Source organism: Cetorhinus maximus, chromosome 3, assembly GCF_964194155.1.
Source record: "Cetorhinus maximus chromosome 3, sCetMax3.hap1.1, whole genome shotgun sequence".
NCBI lineage: Eukaryota > Metazoa > Chordata > Chondrichthyes > Lamniformes > Cetorhinidae > Cetorhinus > Cetorhinus maximus.
In genome coordinates, this window is record NC_135881.1 from 38,281,552 (window position 1) to 38,307,600 (window position 26,049).

Below are 26,049 nucleotides of genomic sequence, written 5' to 3' on the forward strand. Positions count from 1 at the left end.
TCTGCTCCTACGTCTTATGGTCTTATGCAGAGTTCTGAGATTCACAGGGATCTGGGTGTCCTAGTGCAAGAGTCACAAAAGGTTAGTATGCATCTACAGCAGATAATTAAGCAAGTTAATAGAATGTTATCATTTATTGTAGGGAGGTTATGCTTCAGTTGTACGGGGCATTGGTGAGACCACACCTGGAGTATCATGTACAGTACTGGTCTCCTTATTTACAGTAAGATGCATTAGAAGCAGTTCAGAGAAGGTTTACTAGACTAATACCAAGAATGGGTAGGTTGTCTTATGAGAAAAGGTTGGACAGGTTAGGCTTGTATCCACTGGAATTTAGAAGAGTAAGAGGTGACTTAATTAAAACCTTTAAGATCCTGAAGGGTCTTGACAGGGTGGATGTAGAGAGGATGTTTCCTCTTGTGGGAGAATCTAGAACTAGGGGTCACTGTTTAAAACTAAGGGGTCTTTCATTTAAGCCAGAGATGAAGAGAAATTTTTTCTTTGAGGGTTGTGAGTCTTCATCAAAAGGCAGTGGAAGCAGAGTCTTTAAATATTTTTAAGGCAGTGCTAGACAGATTCTTGATTAACAAAGGGGTGAAAGGTTATCGGGGGTGGGCAGGAATGTGGGGTCGAGGTTACATTCAGATCAGCCATGTTATTATTGAATGGAGGTGCAGGCTCGAAGGGCCGAGTGGCCTATTCCTGCTCCTATGTTTGTATGTATGTTCGTAATTTTCACCTTTTTTAACTATCAAAACCTTCATGATTTTGAATATGTGTATTAAATCTCCCCTAAATTTTCTCTATTGTAAGGAAATCCATGTTATGTAGCTTCTCCAGTTAAGTCCCACATCCCTGGAAACATTCTAGAAAGGCCATTTAAAAAAAAACAAACCAAGCACTAGATTTTATTTCTAGAAGGATAGAATTGAAAAGTAGGGAAGTTAAACTAAACTTGTACTGGACCTTGATTAGGCCACAATTAAGACATGCAGTTCTGGTTGCCATATTATAGAAAAGATGTAGAGGCACTGGAGAGGGTGCAAATAGGATTTACAAGGATGATACCAGAAAAACAAGGGTACATATATCTGGAAAGAATTGACATGCTAGGTCTCCTCCTTGAAAAAGGGAGACTGAGAGGTGACCTAATAGAGATCTTTCTCTCTATATCCACTCTATCAAAATCTCTCATAACTTGAACGTTTCCTCTTGTGGGGAGAGCATAACTAGAGGCCACCAATATAAGATAGTCGCTGAGAAATCCAACAGGGCGTTCAGGAGAAATGTCTTCAATCAAAGAATCGTGATAATATAGAATATCCACTATCACAGTGGTTAAAGTGAATAGTATAGATGCATGTAACAGGAAACTAGACAAGCATATGAGGGAGAAGGGAATAAATGGTTACAACAGGAGATTGAGATAAGGCAAGATGGGAGAAAGCTCGAGTGGAGCATAAACATTGGCAGGATTGGTTGGGCCGTTTGTCCTATGTAATCTCCTCTGCACCCCCTCTAAGGCTGCTATGTTTTCAAGCAGCTTTAGCGAAAAATAGCTAAATTACTTCACCTTCAATAGAGTTCCCTACCAGCATAAATGCCAGTGTTCAGCCAAATCAGTTCCCTCCATCTGTCCTTAGAAACAGCGGAATATGTTCCTTCCTCTCTCTGGCAATTTCACTTCCATCTCTGCTGACTTCATATACTTCTCCCTCTCTGCAGACTTCATATACCTCTCACTTCATTGCCAGTGTATACTTGAAAATTGCAGGCTGATGCCACTTCTTAATTTATTGCCTTCAGAAGAGCAGCTAGAAAATATGATGAGCCGTCTGGCTCCAAAACTGTGATATTATCTTTTTGAAATTTATGGTTAAAAATGTAGTATGGTTAAAAATGTAGTATTGTTTCTATGATATAAAGCCAAACTTTGATTCTGTTACCAAATACTGACCAATACAAATTCATATTGTTGACTGTAAAATAGCAGAATTAAAAAATGCTTCTCCATTATCTTTTGAGCAGTCACACAAAGCATGCCTGGTTGATATAGGATAGAATTGCTATAGACCAGCTTTTCCTTCATCCCATTGAGACTAACAAACTTGTCCTATGCCCAAAACTCATGAAATTTAAATCCAGGTCATCTGGTCAAGAGCCCAGTGTTTTATCAGAGTGGTTGTTAGGTTGCCTTTAAGGTTACAGGGATGTAGAAACAAATTCATCATATGTCATCTGCTATTTTTCTAAATTACAGCAATGATGAATACTTGCAGCTTTTCTGATAAAGCAAGCCTTTTCCTTTTGTCAGAGTATCAGCTTTCAACAAACCCCTTTAGTTCTTCAATGCTTTTCTTCTAAAACACTGCTGCAATATCATCTTGCCAAATAAATCTACTTCTCATACCTTGAACAACGACTTGGCTGCCTGGAACAAAGAACTGTTGTGTCCCATCACTTGACTGTGTAGCATATTGCACGATGGTTGCCCCAGGCTGAGGTGTTCCAGCATTTGTCATTGTAAGTGTCTGTAATCCCTGTACACCGTCAGCTCCCGGATTTGCAATCTGGATAGTTCCACCTTGAGCAATGGCAACTATAAAGAACAGATCAAAGTAATGTGAAAATGCCAGACAAGGTATAGAAACTTTTTTTTCAAAGAAAATTATCTTGACAACATGGCAGAGAAATTGCAAAGAGAAATTACCTTGACAAACTGGAATACTGAACTACATAGATTTTATGATCATTTTGAATTTATCACAGATGCTTTAATACAATGATTAAAAAGCATCCATATTGTGCTTCTCACTGAGGAAGGAATATGCTACAATGGCAACTTTTCATTTCAGTAATGCAAAGTTAATGACAGCCTGATGCGGTCCTTGTGCCCCTACTTTACAATTTAGAAATGAAACTAAAATATTTACAAAATAAAGATTTAACACTGAAACGGATGAAAAGTTTCAAAATGAGCATGTTTACACATGTTAAAAGTCACCAACGAGACCATAATTATATATATCCTTAAACAAAAAAAAATCTGCTATCGAGGTGATTGATTTTAAAAAAGGATAATGAAGGACCAGATAGGACATGACCAATCTGATGCTTAGGAAACAAACCAAGGATCAGTTAGCCAACCAAGAGGTGGAGCCAGAGAATTAACTCTTCTGGAATTAAAAAGATAATTTTGGATAAACCTATAGATTCTGAAATAACATAGAAAGCATACTTTCAAATAAAGTTTGTAACAGTAGATTTATGCATTCAATACCATGTTCTAGCCGTTTTCTTTTGAAGTTTTAGCCCCAGCTTTCTCCCTCCCTGAACTTTTGCAGTATTGTGTAATAACATGTACAGTTCCCTAAAACTCACACAACTATGAACCTAGAGAGCAAGGAAAGCATCAGAACCCTGGCATGGTCTCAGCTGATATGCATACATGCATGCACGCACACTCTCTCTATAGCAGGACATTGAACAGTAGTCTGATTTGACCCCTCAACTGGTTAGGACATTGAACCAATTGTAATTGAGTTCAACTCATTATGCACAGTGCAAGGGACAAACATAAGAACCTTCTCTGTATGGCTTTTTGACCATTAGATCAAGGGGGGAGTTCCTAGATGCTGCAATTCAAACAACATAATTTTAATCAACAAATATGCCTTGCTAATGCTGTTGAAAAATGATAGTGCATCACAGTAAGAGGTAAGAAATTAGATTAAGTAACTATTTAAGTTCACTGATGCAAGCATTGATACATCAATAAATATGATAAGTTAAAACGATAGTACATACTGTATTGGCCAGTACTTGTCTGGTAGATAGATGTTGGTACTGCCATTGTAGTGATAGCAGCTGTTGCTCCCTCTTCCTCGGATTTTTCTTCATCAATCTTTGGAACACCAGGTGCATCAGAAGATAATTCATTTAGGATTTTTCTGAAATAACATTATCTAAGTTCAGCTAATTGCGATATAAAAGAAAGACTGCCACAAATGTAATTTTACTACTTATTAAAAAATCTTAAACCTTGGTTCTTTTACAACATCTTCAAAATACAATTCTACAGAATGAGAAGCTAAAACTAATTACCAAATGCACTAACTCCACCAAATGAATATTGTTAACTCAAGGATTCCCAATACTTCATTGAAGGAGCAACTAGGAATCACAATGAAAAATGAATCATATAACTATTCAGAGGTGAAGCAAATTATATTCGCAAAATAAAACTTCCTTCAGAAAACAAATGCAAGTAGAGATTTCCATAAGCACAATTGTTTTCACAACTATGTTTTTGACCAGCAGCTGTGAAAAATTTACATAGTTAAGTTAAAAAGTGCATCAAGCTCGAACCAAATTAGTTGGACTCCAGCATCTATGCAGCTGGGAATCTCAGGGGTCGACTGTGTGAGATGGTCAACAGGCACTTTTGGGTGATAGATTTCAGCATCATCATTTCCATGCAAGTGCTGCCCTCCACCATAATTGAGAATGAGAATGTTCATGCAGTATCCTATTCCCTTTGTTGCCCGATTGTCTGCCAATTGATGTGTCATGATTATAGAGCTTTATTGGGAAAGATTGCCCAAAAATAAAATGATGCTCACAACCAGCCCAATTTCATCCTTGCAATTAAAATATGTAACATCTCGAATTTGACTTCTACAATTGGGACATACGGCATGTGATGCATAGACATAATTTCTTATAAACTATTTTAAACAACTTTATACTAACAGACAGATAAGCTATTTTGAACAGATTTTGAATACAAATTACAGGTCTAACCTCAGACAATATCTAAAACATTGCTTTATCAGTGAACTTCCCTCCACTATAGGATCACAATGATTTGTTCACTGATGATTACACAGTGCTCAACACCTTTCGTAATGCCTTGAATAATCAAGCAGTCCATTCCCGCTATGAGCAAGACCAGGAAAATAGCCAGGCTTGGACTGATAACAACAATAACTTGCATTACAAACAAAATTTGACATCGAGCCACATAAGGAAATACTTGAACAGATAAAGAAGAGGTTGGTCAAAGAGGGAGGTTTTAAGCAGCTTATTAAAGGAGAACAGAAAAGTGGAGAAGTTAAGGGAGGGAATCCCACACTAGTTAGCTAAAAGCACAGTTGACAATGGTGGAGCTTTGAAAAACAAAAAGGATGTGCAAAAGGCCAGAATTGGAGGGGCGCAGAGCTCATACAGAAGGATTACAGGAGGGATCAGGAAGGGCATGGGGACATTTGAAAACAAGAATAAGAATTTTTAAATCAAAGTGTTACTTAACCAAAAGCCATGAGAAGGCCAGCAAGCACAAGGATGATGGGTGAAGGGAACTGCGTGAGTTAGAATAAGGGCAGCAGAAAGGTGGAAGGCAGGATAGCAGAACTTTGGAATAGTCTTCCTTGTACAGCACCTCATCCATGAATCTAAACTAGTTGTCCATCACCAGTGTACCATAGCTGCAGTATGTAGAATGCAGGATACACAACACTACTTGTAAAGACTACTTCGGTCGAATCCCCTATAGGCAAATACATTGGGGGAAATAGGAATACCATCATCTCATAGGTACAGTCTAAGTCACATGCTATCCTGACACAGCCACAGAATGCTGTTCCCTCTTCACTACTGGGTTGGAATCTTGAAACTTTTTGCATAAGAGAGCTGTGGCGTTTCATCTCAATCGACTGCAACACTTTAAAAGGCCCACTATCACCTTCTGATAGGCAACTAAGGATGGGCAATCAGCCTTGCCAACAATGCCCTCATCCCTAAGATAATTTTGTTTCAATCAATTTAAAAACTACTGTGTAAACAAAAGCTGCACTATACACTTAACACCAAAATACAACTATAAGGTAATCTTCTTATGTTACACTAATACACAGGCCATTCTTGCAGATTGATTAGCATTTCCAATTTACATGCAACCTTTCAGTATTACTCGAATACTTGCAAGCAAAGTTCAGCAGTTATCATTTTACAATGACCAGTCACAATTTTCAGATTCGCACAAAATAAATTAATTATCTCCCTATTCTAGAATCCACTTAGAAAACATCGCAACAACTGCAGCTTTACACCTCATGTAATGCAGACAAATTTCCTCTAGTCCTAGTCTAGTCCTGAAGCATTGCAGAATGACTGTTAAGAATCTTGAATGTGGTTCAAATGATCAATTGTTGAGCATCACCACTGTACACTGCAAGTTATTGTGAGGTCACTTGAAATATTCTTAACTTACAGGTACCACCCTGTATAGTACTCCCTTTTAGCTTAATGAGCAACCCAATTTTCTCTTCCTCTCTCACAGATTCATTTCAATGAGCATGAAGAATTTGTTTAAAGACAAAATATAACCTATTTTATTCTTCTACATAGTTCATTTTTATTAGCTAGAGTTAATTATGGGCAAAAATAGGTTTTTCTTCTTTCATGGGATGTGAGCAATGCCAGCAAGGCCAGCATTTATTGCCCTTCCCTAATTGCCCTTCCCTAATTGCCCTGGAAAATGTAGTGTGTAGCTGCAGCAGTTGTGTTGTGAAAGAATTCCTAATGCTGTTTGGGAGCAATGCTGAAGAATGGTGATATATTTCAAAGTCAAAATGATGTGTGACATTGTGGGGATCATGGAGATGGTGGTGCTCAGTCGTGCCTGCAGCCGTTGTCCTGTGAGGCAGTAGAGGTTCCTGGTTTGGAAGAAGCTGCGTCGAGCTGTTGCGATGTATGTGCAGATGGTACACCACAGCCATGTCTTGTTTACTAGATTAGAATTACTTAGCCAGTGATGAAAGTATTGAAAACTGAGTTGAAACTGACACTACACAGGAAATTTATGCCATGATCCTAATTCTGTGTATGTGAACATGAATAGATTTTGGGCATGTTAGAATCTTGCCCTTTAGCCTCTATCACAGTTAGGCTTGTACATACTTTTTGGTAGCCAAAGAGCGGAGTGAGTGAATGTTTGAGGTGGTACATCGGTGTCAATCAGATAGACTTCTTTGTCCTGGATAATGCTGAGCTTCTCTAGTGTTGTTGGAGCTTCACTCATTCCGGCAGTTGGGTATTATTCCGTCACACTCCTGACTTTGGCTTGCAGAAGGGGGACAAGCTTTGGTGAGTGAGGAAGTGAGTATCTTGCCGCAGAAAACTCAACCTTTGATCTGCTCTTGTAGTTGCAGTATTTACGTGGCCAGTCCAGTTAAGTTTCTGTTCGATGGTAATCTCCAGGATATTTATGTTGGGGAATTTGGCTATGTTAATATGCCATTTAATGTCAAAGGAAGGTGGTTAGAATCTCTTGTTAGAGATGGCCACTGCTTGGCATAACTGTTACTTACCACTTATCAGCCCAAGCCTGAATGTTGTCCAGGTCTTGCTGCATGTAGGCACAGACTTCTTCAATATCTGAGGAGCTGTGAATGGAACCTAACTTTCTGCAATCTTATTCAATACACTTTTATTGTCCTTACGGAAACTTGATGCAGGTACAATTGTCTTTGCATAACCAAGAGAAAAGAGAATCACATCAACAATATAATGACCCATGTTGCTACAGTGAAGCGCCAACATAACAGAATAAAAAGAGATCAAAAGTAGTCTTAAGTCTTCATGCTCCCTCCCAGCACAGGTAAATTCAATGGGTGCATTTAAAACTGGTAATCTGGTTGTATCCCCCAAACAGTTTCAGTCATCAGTGGTATGTTGAGGGGAATGGAGATGAGGCAAATGCAGAGTTTTGGGAAGCTCTCTGATCCAGGATAGTCACAGTTCATCAGCAGACACTGTCCTCTGCTTCTGGGAAAGCTCCAGGCCAAGGAGACTGCATGCTTTTGCAGGGCCAGCTTACCCTAGTGCAGAGGTAGTCCAGCCCAGAAGACCTGTTAAGCAGCAATGGCTCCAATACAGCGACTCTCATCTCCTCGACCATGCGGTCGCATTACACAATCCGGTTCCAACTGAAGAACCGGTTCGTAAAAATGGGGAGTTAGGGAGTTTACTGATGCACTCGACACTTGAGTTTCAGTTGATGTAGTCAAGCTGAACTGGGGTATTCCCACATGACTAATCACTGTTTCGGAGGCTTCGTCTCCCTGTCCATGCACAGCCTTCTTTTAAACCACCACTCAACATTGGGAAAAACAATCCCCTCGTCTGACCTTATGATGGAGGGAAGGTCATTGATGAAGATGGTTGGGCCTAGATCACTGCCCTGAAAAACTCCTGCATCGATAAGATGGTACTGAATTGATAAGCCTCTAACAAACTTACCATCTTCCTTTGTAGTAGCTATGACTCCAGTTAATAGAAAGTTTTCTCCCTAATTCTCATTGGCTTCAATTTTACTAAGACTTCCTGAGGCCATATTCAGTCAAATGCTGCCTTGATATCAAGGGTATTCATTTTCACCACACTCTGGAATTTAGTCTTTTGTCCATGTTTGGACCGAGGCTGCAATGAGGTTGAGATGACAGCTTATGGTGCAGCCAACCTGTGAATCTGTGCAATTGTTGGTATTTGCTGCTTGGCAACATTGAGAACCCTTCAGTCAGTTTGCTGATAATTGAGAGTAGGCTGATGAGGTGGTAAGTGCTGTTTGGATTTGTTCTATCTTTTGACCGGAGTTGTCTGAGCAACTTGTTGAGTAGGTGTCAATGTTGCAGCTGTATTTTAAATTCTAGATTACAAGTCTTCAGCTGTACAATGGCGTGCTGTTGGGACCCAGCATCTTTACTATATCCACTACACTCTGCTATTTCTTCATATCACTTGGGAGTGAATTGCGCTGGCTGAAATCCAGCTTCTGTGATTGTGGGGACCGCAGGAGGCCAAGTTGGATCACACATACAGCTCTTGTGGTTGAAGATGGTTGCAGATGCTTCATTTGTCATTTGCACTCACATGATGCACCCCCACATTAAGATGATATTGATAAAATCTCCTCTTCCTGTTAGTTGTTCAAATTATCCATTGCCATTAATGATTGGATGTGACAAAACTGCAGAGTTTTGATCTTATCTGGTAGTTATGGGATTACTCAGCTTTTTCTATAACATGCTGCTTCCACTGTTTAGGATGCATGCAATCTTATATTGTAGCTTCACTTGGTTGGCAGCTACTTTTTAGGAAGATGTATGTTCTTCCACATTCCTCAATGAACCAAGGTTAATCCCGTAGCTTGAAGGTAATGGTACAGTGATGAGTCAGGCCATGAAGTTATAGATAAAAACAAAAAACTACTGCGGATGCTGGAAGTTATAGACTGTGTTGGAATACAACTCTGTGGCTGTTGGTGGACTATAGTGTCTCATGGATGCCTAGCTTTGAACTGCTAGATCTGTTCCAAATCTATCCTATTTAAGCAGTGATAATGCCACAGTATGATGAATGGTGTCCTCAGTGTGAAGGTGGGACTTTGTCTCCACAAGTGTGTGCAATGGTCATTCCTATGAATACTGTTATGGAAAATGCAATTGAGACAGGTGAATTGGTGCAGATGACATCAAATAGGTTTTTCCTTCATGTTGGTTCTCTTACCACCTCCTGCAGGCTCCATCTAGCAGCAAAGCCCTTAAGCTCAATCAGTAGTGGTGCTACTGAGCCAACAGTCATTGAAGTCCCCACCCAGACTACATTCTTATACAAAAACTGTAAATCATCCACATTAGTGGATTTCCTATGGCATTGCTTATGGCTAGTCGGAGGTTAGGAGGGATATTGTTCATGGTAACTTGCAGGGTAGGTGGGGAGTATTAGGATGAATCGGTGATGCAGTGCTTGTGTTAGTTAATTGAAGAATATAAAGTGGGGGGACTTATTTTTAAACACACCTTTATCATTAATGTGGATGTGCAAATGGTGTTGCCAATTTCCAATTGCAGAATCTGAAGAGTATGATCTCTGCCTTGCATGTCTCCAATTCTCTCCCCATCTTTCATCTTCTAATTTTCCATTTCTCTGTTTTTCCTAGTTGCGTGTGTGTCCTCTGTTGCACCATTTTTTTGGTGTTGTTCAGGTACAGCAAGTGATTAGCAAGGCTATTGGAATGTTATCATTTATTGCAAGGGGAGCGGAATTTATTTTTCAATTTATGCGAAGTGGGCATCGCTGGCGATGCCAACATTTATTGCCCATCCCTAATTGCCCTTGAGAAGGTGGTGGTGAGCTGCCTTCTTGAACCGCTGCAGTCCATGTGGTGTAGGTACACCCACAGTGCTGTTAGGAAGGGAGTTCCAGAATTTTGACCCCGCGACAGTGAAGGTACAGCGATATATTTCCAAGTCAGGGTGGTGAGTAGCTTGGAGGGGAATTCCCAAGTGGTGGTCTTCCCATGTGTCTGCTGCCCTTGACCTTCTAGGTGGTAGTGGTTGTGGGTTTAGAAGGTGCTGTCTAAGGAGCCTTGGTGAGTTCCTGCAGTGCATAGGTAGTATGCACTGCTGCCAATGTGAGTCGGTGGTGGAGGGAGTGAATGTTTGTGGGTGGGATGTCAATCAAGCAGATGCTTTGTCCTGGATGGTGTCAAGCTTCTTGAGTGTCGCTGGTGCTGCACACATTTAGCTAAGTGAAGCGTACTCCATCACATTCTTGACTTGTGCCTTGTAGATGGTGGACAGGCTTTGGGGAGTCAAGAGGAGAGTTATTTGCCGTAGGATTCCTAACCTCTGAGTTGCTCTTGTAGCCACAGTATTTATATGGCTAGTCCAGTTCAGTTTCTGGTCAATAGAAACCCCCAGGACATTGATAATGGTAACACCAATGAATGTCAAGGGGCAATGGTGAGATTCTCTCTTGTTTGAGATGATCATTACCTGGCACTTTTGTGGTGCGAATGTTACTTGCCACTTGTCAGGCCAAGCCTGGATATTGTCCAGGTCTTGCTGCATTTGGACATGGACTGCTTCTATATCTGAGGAGTTGCGAATGGTGCTGAACACTTGTGCAATCATCAGCGAACATCCCCACTTCTGACTTTATGATGAAAGGAATGTCACTGATGAAGCAACTGAAGGTGGTTGGGCCCAGGACACGAGTCGTGGAACTGAGGTGATTGACGTCCAACAATCACAACCGTCTTCCTTTGTGCTAGATATGACTCCAACCAGCGGAGAGTTTTCCCTTGATTCCCATTGACCCCAGTTTTGCTCGGGTGCCTTGATGCCACACTCAGTCAAATGCTGCCTTGATGTCAAGGGCAGTTGCTCTCACCTCTAAAAGTAGGGACGTTTTGCTACAGTTGTATAAGGTATTGGTGAGATCACATCTCGAGTACTGTGTACAGCTTTGGTCTCCTAACACATTTGTATTCTTTCTTAAATATGAAGCAATTGAGAGAAGGTTCACTCAACTGATACCTGGGATGGGTTGTGGGGCGGACGGAGTTATATTGTGAGGAAAAGTCGGACAGGTTGGGCCTGTACCCATTGGAGTTTATAAGAATGAAAGGTGACCTTATTGAAACATAAAACATTCCGAGGGCACTTGACAGCATAGATGCTGAAAGGATGTTTCTCCTTGTGGGAGAGACTAGAACTAGGGAACACAATTTAAAAATAAGGGGTCCTCCATTTAAGATGGAGAGGAGGAGAAACTTTTTCCTCTCAGAGGGTCTTGAGTCTTTGGGACTCTTCCCAGAGAGCAGTGGAGGCATTGAATATTTTTAAGGCAGAGGTAGATATTGAGTCTTGACTAACAAGGGAGTCAAAGGTTATCGAGGGTAGGTGAGAATGTGGAGTTGAGGCCACAATCAGAACAGCCATGATCTTATTGAATGGTGGAACAGGCACGAGGGGCTGAATGGCCTACTCCTGCTCCTAATTTCTGTTTGTTTGTTCTTTTTCTTGCTCTTCTCTCTTTTATTCCATTGTATTTTCTCCCTCTCTTTTATCAATAGAAGGTGCAAGCACCAGTTGGTGGGAGCTCTGAGTAGCCGTTAGCAAGGATACCGAACAGGGTTGTAGGTACATTGGTATATGGGAACAAACTGGCCAAAAGGTGCAGACCTGTTTTGGGGCAATCGATCATAAAGCAGAGGACAATGGCAGAAGGAAAACACCAAGTAGGAGGAGGCGCTTTTACAACTATACTTGTATATTTGTACTTCTGGCACAATGAAGCCCACACACAACTAATTGATTTTGGTCTAAGCACTAAATTAAAGAAAAATGACAATTAATTTTAATCTACAAGGCAAATCCTCTGGCTCACCCATAGGTAATGGAATAAGAGAATTATTTGTTAATAAATAATTGCAGAAGAACAAGTGAATTCCTGAATTCATGGAATAGTGGGGACACAAAAAATGTTTTTAATTTATTGAGCAAAGAGTATCAGTGAAATTAATAAATGGCACAAAAACAGTTAATCAATTTACCATGTCCACTGAATTAATAAATTAATTTTACCTAACAACAAAACCATCAGAGGTTCTCTATTGCCTGAAAAGCTTTCATTGTATTTATATAATGGGAAATGGGAAAAGAAAAAAATTAGCATGAGGGAAAATATTATTTCCCTCTCAGCTTCACTTTCTGAAGTAGAAATTTAAAAGCATATTTAAAAATTTATTCCAACTTACATTTATTCATAATAAAACATTAAAAACAAACAGAAATATTGTTATAAGCAGAACCATTGAGCAAAAGCAAAACAGATCTCTTCAGGTACACAACTCGTGCTTTAACAAATACTGACAATAAACTTTACCTAAATAAAGCCTTTGAACTAGTTCCCTTATCTTTAAAACATTTTTACAAAACAATTAAGCAGTTGGGCTTACAAAGTGCTTTTAATGCATCTTGAGAAATTTTCACAGAGCTTGCGGGACTGTAGATCTGCAGGCTCTGAAAAATACACATCCAAGGCCAGATTTTTTGGAGAGGCTGAGGCAGGTGTCTCAGAGGTTTGTGGGGCTGGAGGAGGTTACAGAGATAGCGAGGGATGAGCCCATGAAGGGATATGAAAACAATGACGAGAATTGAAAAAAAAATCAATACGTCGGTTAATTGGGGCCAAGGTGGTTGAACTGCTGCAGGGTGCTGGGTGATCAGGACTCAAGTTAAGAGTTAGGACATGGGCAGCAGAGTTCTGGAAGACCTCAAGTTTACAGAGGATAGAATATGGGAGACAGGCCAGGAATGCATTGGAATAGTCAAGTCAAGGGGTCACAAAGGCATGGTTAAGGGTTTCAGCAGCAGACAAGGTCAGGCAGGTGCAAAATTGGGCATATTATGGAGATAGAAATAGGTGACCTTGGTGGTGGCATGGATATGTGGTTGGAACACATCTCAGGGTCAAATATGACACTAAATTTGTGAGCAGACAATTGCCAAGTAGAGGGGCAGAGTCAGTGCTGTCATGAAAATATAATAATTTTCATATTATTGTGATTTATTGTAAAAGTGGGTGAATAATGGGGTTTGCATTAGTTTCTCTGTGTGTATATGTGTGTTTGTGTGGGATTTAATTGAACTGGAGACAGCTGGTCTGGAGGCTTTGAGTTATCAACAAGAAACTAGGTTTGAAATGCTAAATACATAAACATGGCTGAAGTTTTAGAATGTGAGGTTTATGGAACATTTGCATTTTTAGATTGGATTAGTCTGAATTTCAAAGAGATGGTAAGATGTTACACCTAGCCAGAAGAAGCGAAGCCAAACAGTGTGTTTATTTTCCCCCAAAGGTTACTGATAATATAAATCTTTCATAGTACTAATTTTATGAGAAAATTAAAGGCCTGAATTTTTCCCATGTCAGGCGGGCTTGGCGGGAGTGGGTGGTCGCTGAGCCGACCATGGTCGGCTCCGCATCACCATTTTACACGGGCAGACCAATTAAAGCCTGTCCAGCGTAATAACCGAGTGATAGCGTTGAGCGCGACCTGTGCGGGCAGGGGGAGGAGGGAGAGTCGGGTCCAGCGCGTAAGAGCACTTCAATCTCCCTGAGGCACGGAGCTGCCTCAGGGAGATTGAAGCGCTTTCGTAAAAAATAAATAAATGCAATAAAATTGCAATGAAACATGTCCCTTCATGTGGCTGTGTCACATGAGATGGGACATGTTTTTATTTTTCAGAAAAAGTTTTTATTTAATTCGTAAAAGCTTTAGGAAACCTCATCCTGCTCGTGGATGAGGTTTCCTAAAAAATGTAAAGGCCGCTTGGCCTTTTCACCTGCCCATCAACCATAAGGCGGGCGCGCAACTGACTCTGGCGTGTGTGCGCCGAACGAAATATTGCGAGACAACACAATGACGTTGGGACACATGCCTGAAGTCAGTGTGCGTCATTTTACGTTCTGGCATGTCGGGCCCGCCCCCGCACGCCAAATGTAAAATCCTGGTCAAAGTTGCAAAAACATATGGGAGCATTGGAATTTACATTAAAAAGGGAGAAATATGTATAAAGGAGATGAGGCTGTGTGTCAGAAAGAAGGCATTCTAAGACCTGACACAAGTGTGAAAAGCCTCCAGCCTCTGTGCATCAAGTTGCTGGCTACAGGAACCGAAGCTGAGAAAACTCACTTTGAATATCACTGTCTAGGGTATCGTGTTGCTTTGCCTAGGTCTGTTTAAACCTATTTGTTTTCTACTGTTGCCTTACGGAGGTGTAACTGAGAGCCAGATTAACTAGGGGTTTTAGGAGTTATTATAGTTGTAATTTGTAGACCTACGCACGTGCTTGAAATCTTTCTTTTTGTTAATAAGTATTTAATTTAGTTTTCTAAAAAAACTCTAAAGCAGTGGTAGTCTTATTACTTCTGAATTCAGAGCGCACATCTCAAAATAAAATACAAACTGCAAAACTGTTGTGACCGCGTGATCAAGTTTCCCTTGTGCATTTGATCCGCCTGGCACACATCATCTGCCACATTACAACAGTGGATAAGGAATGGAGCTTGTGGAGGGGAACCAAGACAATGGCTTCGGTCTTTCAAATATTTAGTTGGAGGAAATTCCTGCTCATCTAGGACTGGATGCTGGACAAGCAGTCTAACAAATTAGAGACAGTGGAAGATTAAGAGGTGAGGTAAAGCTTGGTGTTATTGGCATACATGTCTAAATTGATGCTGCATTTTAAGATATTTTGCCGAGTGACAGCATGTAGATAACAAAATTGAGGGGCCCAAGGATAAATCCTTGGGGTCACCAGAAGTAACTGTACAGGAGTGGGAAGAGAAACTATTACAGGTGATTCACAGTGATGCTCACATCCCATGAAAGAATAAATTAAAAAAACAATGACATTGAAAATTAACATAACAGAATTTTTGTGCTTATGAACAGTGTAAAAGAGGCTGCAAGAAGCCATTTTGTGTGGCAGTGTGAGGGTCTATACCAGCACATGGTTCTCAACTGAACCAGACATGTGAGAGCTGGGACAAAAACAGAATTACCTGGAAAAACTCAGCAGGCCTGGCAGCATCGGTGGAGAATAAATCAGTTAACGTTTCGAGTCATCACGACCCTTCGGCAGAACTGAGTATAGTTAAGAGAGAGGTGAAATATAAGCTGGTCTAAGGTGGGGGGCGGGGGGAGAGAGAAGTTGAGGGTGGGATGATTGTGGGGATAAGCAAGCAGTGATAGGAGCAGATAATCAAAAGATGTCACAGACAAAAGGATCAAAGAGGTGTTGAAGGTGGTGATATTATCTAAGAAAAGTGCTAATTAAGAATGGAAGGCAGGATACTCAAGGTACAGCTCTAGTGGGGGTGGGGTGGAAAGACTAACAAAGTTTTAGTTTTAGATTTAAAAATAATGGAAATAGGTGGATGTGAGAGCTGGGGTTCCTTGCCATCGGGAGTTACAGAGTAAGGCATCCAGAAAATCATTCCTGGCCTGCTGAGAAGAAACCAGGCAATCTTCCGGTGTTGGTACCTGCAGTTTCCAGTGAATAAAGGAGCCTAAGCTCTCTCCAAGAATCTGTTCTACCAATCAAGTCCACCCACAAAGGAAAATTTCAACTATTCGACTTCACAAGCCATCACAGCTGCTAAACCGAACCTGAAGTCTCAACCCTTCCACTCTGGAAAGAAAGAATTCAAGCAACAATATCTCAGAACAAAAACAAAAATACCTGGAAAAACTCAGCAGGTCTGACAGCATCTGCAGGGAAGGATACAGTTGATGTTTCGAGTCCAAATGACTCTTCATCAGAACTAAGGGAAAATAGAAAAGAGGTGAAATATAAGCTGGTTTAAGGGGGGTGGGACAGGTAGAGCTGGATAGAGGGCCAGTGATAGGTGGAGATTGCCAAAAGATGTCATAGACAAAAGGACAAAGAGGTGTTGATGGTGGTGATATTAGCTTATTATGTCTCCAATAGCACATTTCTTAGCTAATATCACCACCGTCAACACCTCTTTGTCCTTTTGTCTATGACATCTTTTGGCAATCTCCACCTATCACTGGCCCTCTATCCAGCTCTATCTGTCTCACCCCCCCCTTAAACCAGCTTTTATTTCACCTCTTTTCTAATTTTCCTTAGTTCTGATGAGGAGTCATTCGGACTCGAAACGTTAACTGTATCCCTCTCCGCAGATGCTGTCAGACCTGCTGAGTTTTTCCAAGTATTTTTGTTTTTGTTCTAGATTTCTAGCATCCGCAGTATTTTGCTATTAACAATATCTCAGAGGCCGATTTGAAATCTCATTTTATGTATCTTATTTTCTTTATGTGTATTTTAAGCTTTGAATCTGTATTTTATTAAATAACTTTATCATTTTTACTTAGGTAACTTTCAGCAATTATTTTCAAATAAATTAACTTTGATCTGGTTTAAGAATAAAGCTTGAATGCCAGGAAATGCCTTTTACATGGTTGTGTCATATGAAAAAAACTAGGTGTCTGCAGTTGCACCCAGCTGGATCAAGGTGGAGAAATCCAATTGGAGGTTGGAGATGGGATGGTAGTACACAAGGATGGTGGGGTCAAGGGTTAGTTTCTTGAGGAGAGTGGTGATGGGAGCAGATCTGAAGAAGAAAAGAACAGTATCTGAAGCGAAAACGATTATTATCAGCTAACCCAAGAGTCAGGAAGCAAAAATAAAAGTAAAATACTGCGGATGCTGGAAATCTGAAACAGAAACAGAAAATGCTGGAAAAACTCAGCAGGTCTAGCAGCATCTGTGGAGAGAAAAATAGAGTTAATGTTTCGAGTCCATATGACTCTTCTTCAGGAAGCAAAGCAGCTTAATGGGGATAGGATTGAGGGGGCAGGTGGTGGAACTTATGGAAAAGATGAACTTGGAGAGGCAATGAGGGAGATAGGAAGAGAAAATATAACTTCAGCGTTATGGCAAGGGGGTAATCTTAGAGGAAATTTGGTCCAGATGGAGGGCCAAGGGTTATAATTGGGATTTTGAAAGTGCAGTTTTAAACAAATTGAGAAAATGTTTTTCCCAGGGGCGGGCACAGAGGAAGTAGGATTGGGTGGGGGAAGTGGGGTACTGGTGGAAAGCAATACAAGGAAATGATCAGAGACTTCCTTACCTGTGACTGACAAAATGTGAGTAGCAAGGCCGCATGAGATGTCAAGGTCAAGGAAATGGTCATAAAAATAAATAATGATATTTGTACAGCGGGCAAGATCAAAGGAGAATAGGAGCGCATTGAATTCAGAGGAGAGAAAGAGCATGACAGGTTAAGATGGAGATTGAATTCACCAAGGATGAGAATTCGCTTGGTGCAGAGGCTAAGGGTGGAATACACTGCAGATATCTCAGTGAGAAAATTTTGTGATAGTTGGGTGAGCAGCAGAGGACTAGGATTTTTAATGAGAAGTAGGACAGGTTAAACAAGAGGAGATGCTCAAGGAGTACCAGAGGAATAGAGGGGACCAAAATGCGATTTGGTAATAAGAGCTACACCATCAACATGATGGTCTATGCAAGGCAAGTGGTAGAAGGTATCGCAGGCTGACAGGCTTCATTAAGGAGGAAGGTGTTAACAGCAACCTGGCTGAGGGTGATAAGACCATGATTTCGATGCCATCAGGGGAAAAGATAAAAGTGGAATGATGACAGGGTGAGGGCTTTAGGAGGGATAAAGAAAAAAGAAGCAACAAGGCAGAGAAGAAAAATTGTGGAAACAGAAGTGATGGGCTCAAGTTTGGCTTATCCAGTGATGCAGCCAAAACATACGTAGGTCTGGTTATGTCATAATTATTAGAATGCATATATCCTGATAAACAGAAGAAGGCCTTCTCAGTGACACTAAGGAGTGAGATGATCCTGTAGTTCCTGCGATCTCTTGTGTTACATTTGTTTTTGTATAATGCACTGAATTTTGCAACACCCGTGCCCCGTAGAACAGAGCCTACCTTCCAACAGAGGAGGAGGAGGTCATGAAAGTGTGGCAGTAGACAGGACTTTGAGCTTGAGGAGTTTGGCTGGAATTCCATCCTTACCGGTGCCTTTCTGTTTGCTAAGCAATCAATGGCATTTGAGAGCTCAAGTGATGAGGATTTTTCATTGTTGTCGTCACCATCGGCTGTCCCTCGATTCGAGAATGACATTTACTCAGGGTAGTGAGTTTTTGCCATGGGCCTTCATGTCAGTGAACAAACCTATTCTCAATCCGCGTATCTTTGGGTACATGGGGAAAGACATCAAACGAGGTAGTGGGATCCGGAGTGCAGAATTTGCTTCCTTTTCTGTCCCTGCTCTTCCTCATTATTAAAACATTGTAGCTCAAAGTATAATCCAGTTTAAAGGACATTGTTGTCATTTTGAACGATTGGTAGCAAGTTCCTCCCAGTCATCAACGTCAATGCTGCAATGCATCAAGGCAAGCTCCAGGGTGTCTTTGAAGCATTTGTTTTGTCTTGCCTCAGAACAATGGCCATTTGAGAGTTGAGAAAACAGGGTCTTGGGATTTGGGAGGGCTTAGGTGGGTGGTGATAGGGAGAGACTGTTTTCAGCCATCAGACACAATGTCCAGACCAATGAAGTTGATTTTGCAGGAGTTTTGCCAGAATGTTTGTGGAACTGGCTTCAAGAGGGACACTAGCACTTGTTCCACGGCTGTCCCACTGAATTCAGAGGATGCAGCAGAGCCATTGCTGATGGAATTTCTATAGTAGTCTTGTGTTGCTGCACACAGTCCAGGTCTCACTGCAGTAGGGGAGCACAGTGACGACAATTGCTCTGTACACTGGGACTTTCACTGATTTGGAGGTCTTTGTTCTCAAACACTTGCTGCTGTAGTTTGTAGAAGACTGAGTTAGCTCGGCTGATCTGGTGTTGGATCTCCTTGTCAATGGTGGCTTTTTAAGAGAGGTGGCTGCGAAGGTATGGGAAGTGTTCAATATATTCCAGAGTCTCTGCTTCAATGAAAGACTAATGACACTTCATCTACAGCTCAGCCTTAACCAATATGCCACTGTCATCACCATTTATGCCCCGACCCTGATGAAAATGTTAAGGAGAAGTTCTGATCTGACCTTAAAGAAGTCTGCACTGTCATCCCAAAAGGAGAAAAGATCATACTTCTGGGGGACTTGAATGCCAGGGTTTGCTATAACGTCTGGAGTAGAACCATTGGGAAAAACAGAATAGGAAAAGCCATGCCACTGGTTCTTTATCTAACTCAATCATGACAGGAAGCTGTGACAGAGTGTCAAACACTGACTGGGAGATGTCCATCTCATGTGAGTACAACTCACAGTTGTGTTCAGACATCTGCTGACTTCTGATAATGAGCACATCACCATCTGCCTTGGTCTTAGGACCAAGGTACTGGTTTATGAAGCCTTCTCACCACCTTATTGCATAGCTTTGAAACATGAGCTTACAGCTATCAGGAAAGGAAGCTCAACAACGTTGATCTTTGCTGTTTACGGCTCAATTTGGGTATCTCAAGAAAGAAGATCATGAATGCAGCAGTCCTCTCAAAGGCAAATCTCCCAAGTATGTTGCTACTCATCGAACAGAAAGGATGAAAGACAGTTGCATACCCAAGAATTTTCAGTATGGCATACATATGAACATACGAATTAGGAGCAGGAATAGGCCATTTAGACCCTCTGCCCTTGCCATGCCATTTCATAAGATAATGGCTGATCTGAGTGTGACCTCAGTTTAAAGAAGGTTTACTAGATTAATACCTGGAATGGGCGGGTTGTCTTATGAGGAAAGGCTGGGCAGGCTAGGCTTGTATCCGCTGGAGTTTAGAAGAGTAAGAGGCGACTTGATTGAAACATACAAGATCCTGAGGGGACTTGACAGGGTTGATGAGGAAAGAATGTTTCCTCTTGTGTGAGAATCTAGAACTCGGGGCCATTGTTTAAAAATAAGGAGTCACCCACTTAGGACAGAGATGAGGAATTTTTTTTTCTCTCAGAGGATTGAGAAGCTTTGGAATTCTCTTCCTCAAGGTGGTTGAGGCAGAGTCTTTGAATATCTTGAAGGCAGAAGTAAATAGATTCTTGATAAGCAAGGAGGCGAAAGGTTATCAGGTGTAGGCAAGAATGTGAAGTTGAGGTGAAAATTAGATCAGCCATGACTTTATTGAATGGCGGAGCAGGCTCTAGGGGCCAAGTGGCCTACTCCTGCTCCTAATTCATATGTTCATATACTCAACTATACTTTCCTGTCTACCTGCTAGAATGTTTGACTCCCTTGTCAATCAAGAATCTATCTAACTCAGCTTTAAACATATTCAAATGACCCTGCCTCCACTGCTCTCTGGGGAAGAGAACTCCAAAGTCTAATGACTCTCAGAGAAAAAAAATCCTCCTCCTCTCCGTCTTTAATGGGAAATCACTTATTTTTAAACAGTGTCCCCTATTTTAAGACTCCCCAAAGGGGAAACATCCTCCCAGCATCCACCCTGTCAAATCCCCCAACGATCTTTTATGTTTCAATCAGATCACCTCTCATTCTTCTAAACGCCAAGGGATACAGGCTCAACCTGTTCAACCCTTCTTCAAAAGATAACCCTTTCATTCCAGGAATCAGTTAAGTGAACCTTCTCTGAACTGCTTCTAATGCAGTTAAAATCAGAGGTACCATAGTGGAATAAATTTGGCATGGGTGGAGTCTTGGATGGAATCTGCATGGAACATCGGCAAATTGATGTCCAAATTTGGAGACAGGTGTATTGGGTGAGTGACGTCCAAAAGCTATTTGAAGGTTGGAGTATCAGATGGGATATTTCTGTGGGAATGAAGAATGAAGATTTAATGCATGCAGCATCAACAATCAACACTCCTAAGTCAGGGGTAACATAGCGATATGCAAGGAAATGCTCCTCTAATCTGCCTGAACAAAACATTTCAGCCCTAACTCCAAAATGGGCATACCTTGCTTCATTAATGTGGCATTTTTTTTTCATTCCTCACATCAACCAAATATGCTTACATTGTCAATAACGTCAAATGACAATGAGAAAAGGAATTAAGACCACAAACTCATTTTATTTGATGTCAGAGGGATCTTTCATTTCAGCAATTTGCTTTGAATATATAGCTCCAGAAATGAAAGGACAGCATCTAACCTACAGTGCAAACAGGTTCATTTCCAGAACTAGGTTTATCATTAATTCAAATACTGACACAGAGAGGTCATCAGCCTGGGCTTGATTTCTATGACAGCTTTAGCTTTTTCTTGAAGATCCTCAGGCAGAAATTTATTTTTGAGTCATGGGGCAGTAGGACTACAACATTTTATGTGGATCGGAAAAAAACATTTTATTGTTCACGTGTGAAGCATTACAATTCTTCTTCATTCATGTTGGAACATCATATGCATTTATCTACATTAGGAAGCTGTCCAAGCTTTATGTCCCATGCTGGTAGATAATGAGAATGCACAGAGAAACAATGAGAAAATCAAAGTGAAAACAATAAGAACATTAATTTCATACTAAAGTTATACAACACCATGGAACAGTTACCAATGTGAATTATGGGATATTAAAGCTCTTCAAAGTGCAATGCCCATTCTTTGACAAATTGCATCTAAATGTTTTATTTAACCTATGAGTGGTACTGAATGATTTGAAGATTCCAGTGGACTACCAAGTTATCACCTGCATTGGCTTCTCTTGCTGCTCCTTGCTCCTGCGCTGTTACTGCTGGAGTACCCCAAGGAACATTACTTGGCCCCCTCTTATTTTTCATCTGTGGCCACCCCAGGCTAATAAAAATCTCAATAACCTCCCTGTCACTGGCCTACATTAGCTCCCAGTCAATTTTAAAATTCTCATCCTTGTTTTCAAATCCCTCCATGGCCTTGTCCTTCTCCATGTCTACAACCCTCAGAGATCTTTTCAATCCACTGATTTCTTGTTCATCCTCAATTTTAAACTGCTCCACCATTGACAGCTGTGCTTTCAACTGCCTGGGAGCTCTGGAATTCACTCTCTAAACTTCTTTGCCTCACAACCTCTCTCTCCTTTAAGAAGCTCCTCAAAATGTACCTCTTTGACCAAGCTTTTGGCACCAATCCTATTATCTCATCTGGCTCGGTGTTGAATCTTGATTGATAATGCTCCTGTGAAACGCCTTGGAACATTTTATGTTAAAGGTGTAAGTACAAGTTATTATCATTCAAGTCAGCAATCTAGTATTAGGTACAAATCTATAACCATCCCTCAATGAATAGGTATGAGCTGACTGTAGAGTATTGCAAAGCTTCCATTTTAATATTCGCTCAGTTTTTCCAAAGGTTAGGAGATGAGAAAATTTGGCAAGCAACAAAACCACAATGCAACAATGCTCTAGACTTCTCAGCACAAGAGAGGTTTAATTCTTTGAATTAGAAATGATTGCATGGTGTATAAATATGCTTCCTCAAAATGAAGAGAAATTTTAGGTCAGTTAAAGAAGAAATGAAACTAATTGTAATGATTCAACATATAATTAATATGCTATTTTTACATTCTACAATTTATAGTTCTTAAGAATTTTTTAAAAATTCATTCACGAGATGTGAGCTTCACTGGCTAGGCCAGCATTTATTGCCCATTCCTAGTTGCCCTTGAGAAGGTGGTGGTGAGCTGCCTTCTTGAACCGCTACAGTCCATGTGATGTAGCTACACCCACAGTGCTGTTAGGAAGGGAGTTCCAGGATTTTGACCCAGCCACAGTGAAGGAATGGGAATATATTTCCAAATCAGGATGGTGAGTGACTTGGAGGGGAACTTCCAGGTGGTAGTGTTCCCATCTATCTGCTGCCCTTGTTCTTCTAGATGGTAGTGGTCGTGGATTTGGAAGATGCTGTTGAAAAAACCTTGGTGAACTCCTGCAGTGCATCTTGTAGATGGCACACACTGCTGCCACTGTGCGTGTGGTGGAGGGAGTGAATGTTTGTGGATGTGGTGCCAATCAAGTGGACTGCTTTGTCCTGGATGTGTCAAGCTTCTTCAGTGTTGTGGGAGCTGCACTCATCCAGGCAAGTGGGGAGTATTCCATCACACTCCTGACTTGTGCCTTGTAGATGGGGGACAAGCGTTGGAGAGTCAGATGAGTTGCTCGTCGCACGATTCCTAGGCTCTGACCTGCTCTTGTAGCCTCAGTATTTATATGGCTAGCCCAGTTCAGTTTCTGGTCAATGGCAACCCCCAAGATGTTGATAGTGGGGTATACAGTGATGGTAATGCCATTGAGCATCATGGGGCGATGGTTGGATTCTCTCTTGTTGGAGATCTGATACAGTCTGAGGCTATCATTTAATTTGTGGAATAGTAAAATATGTAGTATGTGGCAGAAACCCACAGATGAAGAAGCAATGAGATTTTAAATATTTCAGGATTTTTCTCAAGTTTTTAAAATCATACCTGTAGGAAGGTCGTCTAGACAGGATTTCTCTCCGTTTTTGAGAGTCAGTCACAACCTCAGCGGAATCGCCAGACTCGTCCGTTTCTGCTATAGTAGCTACCTATAAATAAAAGTATGAAACACAATAGTAAAAGCAATTGGTAAAATTAAATTTCAAATGGTTGTTTAAAACACAGTCAAAATACAGTAGAACCTCATCATTTCAATCCCAGTTAATTGAAAATAGACTTCTTGTACACCCAGTTCCAGGCAGCAAATTCTGCTCAGCAGAGAAAGCCAAACTTGAATAAAATGATTTTCTACAATAACCTTTTTATTTTGAAAGCTTTATATTCGTATTAAGGAAGAAGTTAAGCTACATACTAAACTGACAGTACATTATGGTAACATATACCTGTACATCACAAATCTATCTTTTCAAGGACTATACTTGGCTACTCTACATGAAATACACAATGTACGTAGGGCAAACTGATTTCTATGTTTATTAATTCCTGTCTCAACTAGAAACAAAATTGTTGATTCAATTGAGGTGAGTTCAGGCAGTAATTAGGTACGGCACACAGTTCTGACCTCCATATTATAAAAAGGATACATGGGCGCTAGAGAATTTACAAAAAAGATTGACAAGGTTGATACCAAAACTGAGAGAATTGGCAAAATTCTCTGCTCCTGACAGCAGCAGTAATTGTGGTGGGTGGGGCCATTAAATTTGGCCTGATGGAAAAAGTCAATTTCCCGCCGGCAGGAAATTAGTTTGGAGTTCTGTTCTCCTGAATTGGATGGCGGGTTTAAGAGGATCAAGCTTCCCACTGATCTGTCGGGAACTACATTTGCATTCATTTGTATCTCATGAATGCTCATTAAAAGGCCAACTCGCCGGTATTAAGTTCCCCTTTCAAATTAAGTGCCCCAGCAGCTGATAATTAGAATGGTCTGTTTCACGACTGTATATAAGTGGCGTGCACCTGGCGAGCTTCAGTTCATCCATGGCTTTGAAGTCCGCAGATGTTGCATGCTCCTTCTCGGGGACATCACATAACTTGATTTGAGTTCCGTTAGCAAATGCTGCGCCAAGGCTGGACAAAGGAAGCAGGCAAAGACTGGGCAAGGGAAGCAGGTGAAGACTGGAAGTGGGTGGAGGTGGTATGATGGAAAGGTGAAGCGAAGGCTGGAAAGGGGAGGCTGGCTTACAGGGGAAGGGTGGGGGAGGTAAGAGTGTCCACAGAAGTGTTGGTGGGGGGGCAGTTGGGGGAGAAATGTCTTAGAGGGTTGGGGTGATGGGGGGGAACTCAGGGTACAGGTGATAGGAGGGAACAGTTACAGCCAGAGGGCAGAGTGGAATGCGGTAAGGTGGCAGATCCAGAATGAGAGTCTGGAAAGTGAAGGCCTCATCGGGTGGGTCACTGAGGGGAACAAGACAGGTGGCTCAGGTAATGGGAGGGGGCAGGATCAAGGTGGGCATGGGGACGGTAACGGGTGTCAGCTCTGGGGGGAGGAAAGGCATGTGGAGGGAGATTGTGATAGGGTCCAGGGTAATGGTTCAAGGGTGACAGAGGGGAGAGGAATGGTGATATTGAGTGACTCTATGGTGATGGAGGGGAAGTTGGTGGATGACTGGGTGAGTAGAAGGTGGTGGAGGGAGTTTAAAAGGTGAAGTTCACCATTTTTCAAACTGACCTTGTCCACGCAGTCAGTAGGTCAGTGAGATCCCTTGAAGAGGGAGGATGGTCTTTTCAGGTGGGTAGAGTTCAAGGTGACCGACTAAAGGGACACCCTAATAATTACGAAGCAACTGGATGTCAAAGATACTCACTTGCGCTCTCCTCTCTATGGTGAAGCCTGCATTGCAGCAGGTTTGTTTCCGACTCGTGGGCCTCAGAACATGAAGATGCCAGCAAGGAGTAGAGCTGCTGTTCATTCTGAGCCATTTGCCATCGGCGCAGCCAGAGGCAAGGATGAAGGGAGGGAGGGAGATGGAATGTCTGCAAGGAGCACGACTGGCAGGGGGCAGCCAACTCGTGACTCTAAACCTCTAACCTCCCAGGTAATAGCTACTGTTGACAAGGGATCATGTGGTTAGTCTTTTTTTAAATTCATTTACGAGATGTGGGTGTTTCTGGCTAGGCCAGCATTTATTGCCAATCCCTAATTGCCCTTGAATGTTAAGAACATCTGCTGCCAAGGCAATGGTCCCTCTGTAGAGTTTTGAGGGTACTAGAGACAAGCAGAAAAATGTCTGCATGAGG

General features: G+C 41.5%; 1 protein-coding gene across 4 annotated transcripts in view; it reads right to left on the reverse strand.

Moving 5' to 3' along the window:
• Positions 1-26,049, reverse strand: part of LOC144677377 (cAMP-responsive element modulator-like) — a 146,332-nt gene that overhangs the window by 76,347 nt on the left and 43,936 nt on the right. For all 4 annotated transcript variants that reach the window (XM_078537513.1, XM_078537520.1, XM_078537517.1 and 1 more), the window contains 3 exons: positions 23,800-23,900; positions 3,808-3,950; positions 2,411-2,599 (listed from right to left, as the gene is read on the reverse strand). In XM_078537513.1, the coding sequence (XP_078393639.1) occupies positions 2,411-2,599; positions 3,808-3,950; positions 23,800-23,900 (433 nt within the window). The remainder of the gene's footprint in view (positions 1-2,410; positions 2,600-3,807; positions 3,951-23,799; positions 23,901-26,049) is intronic.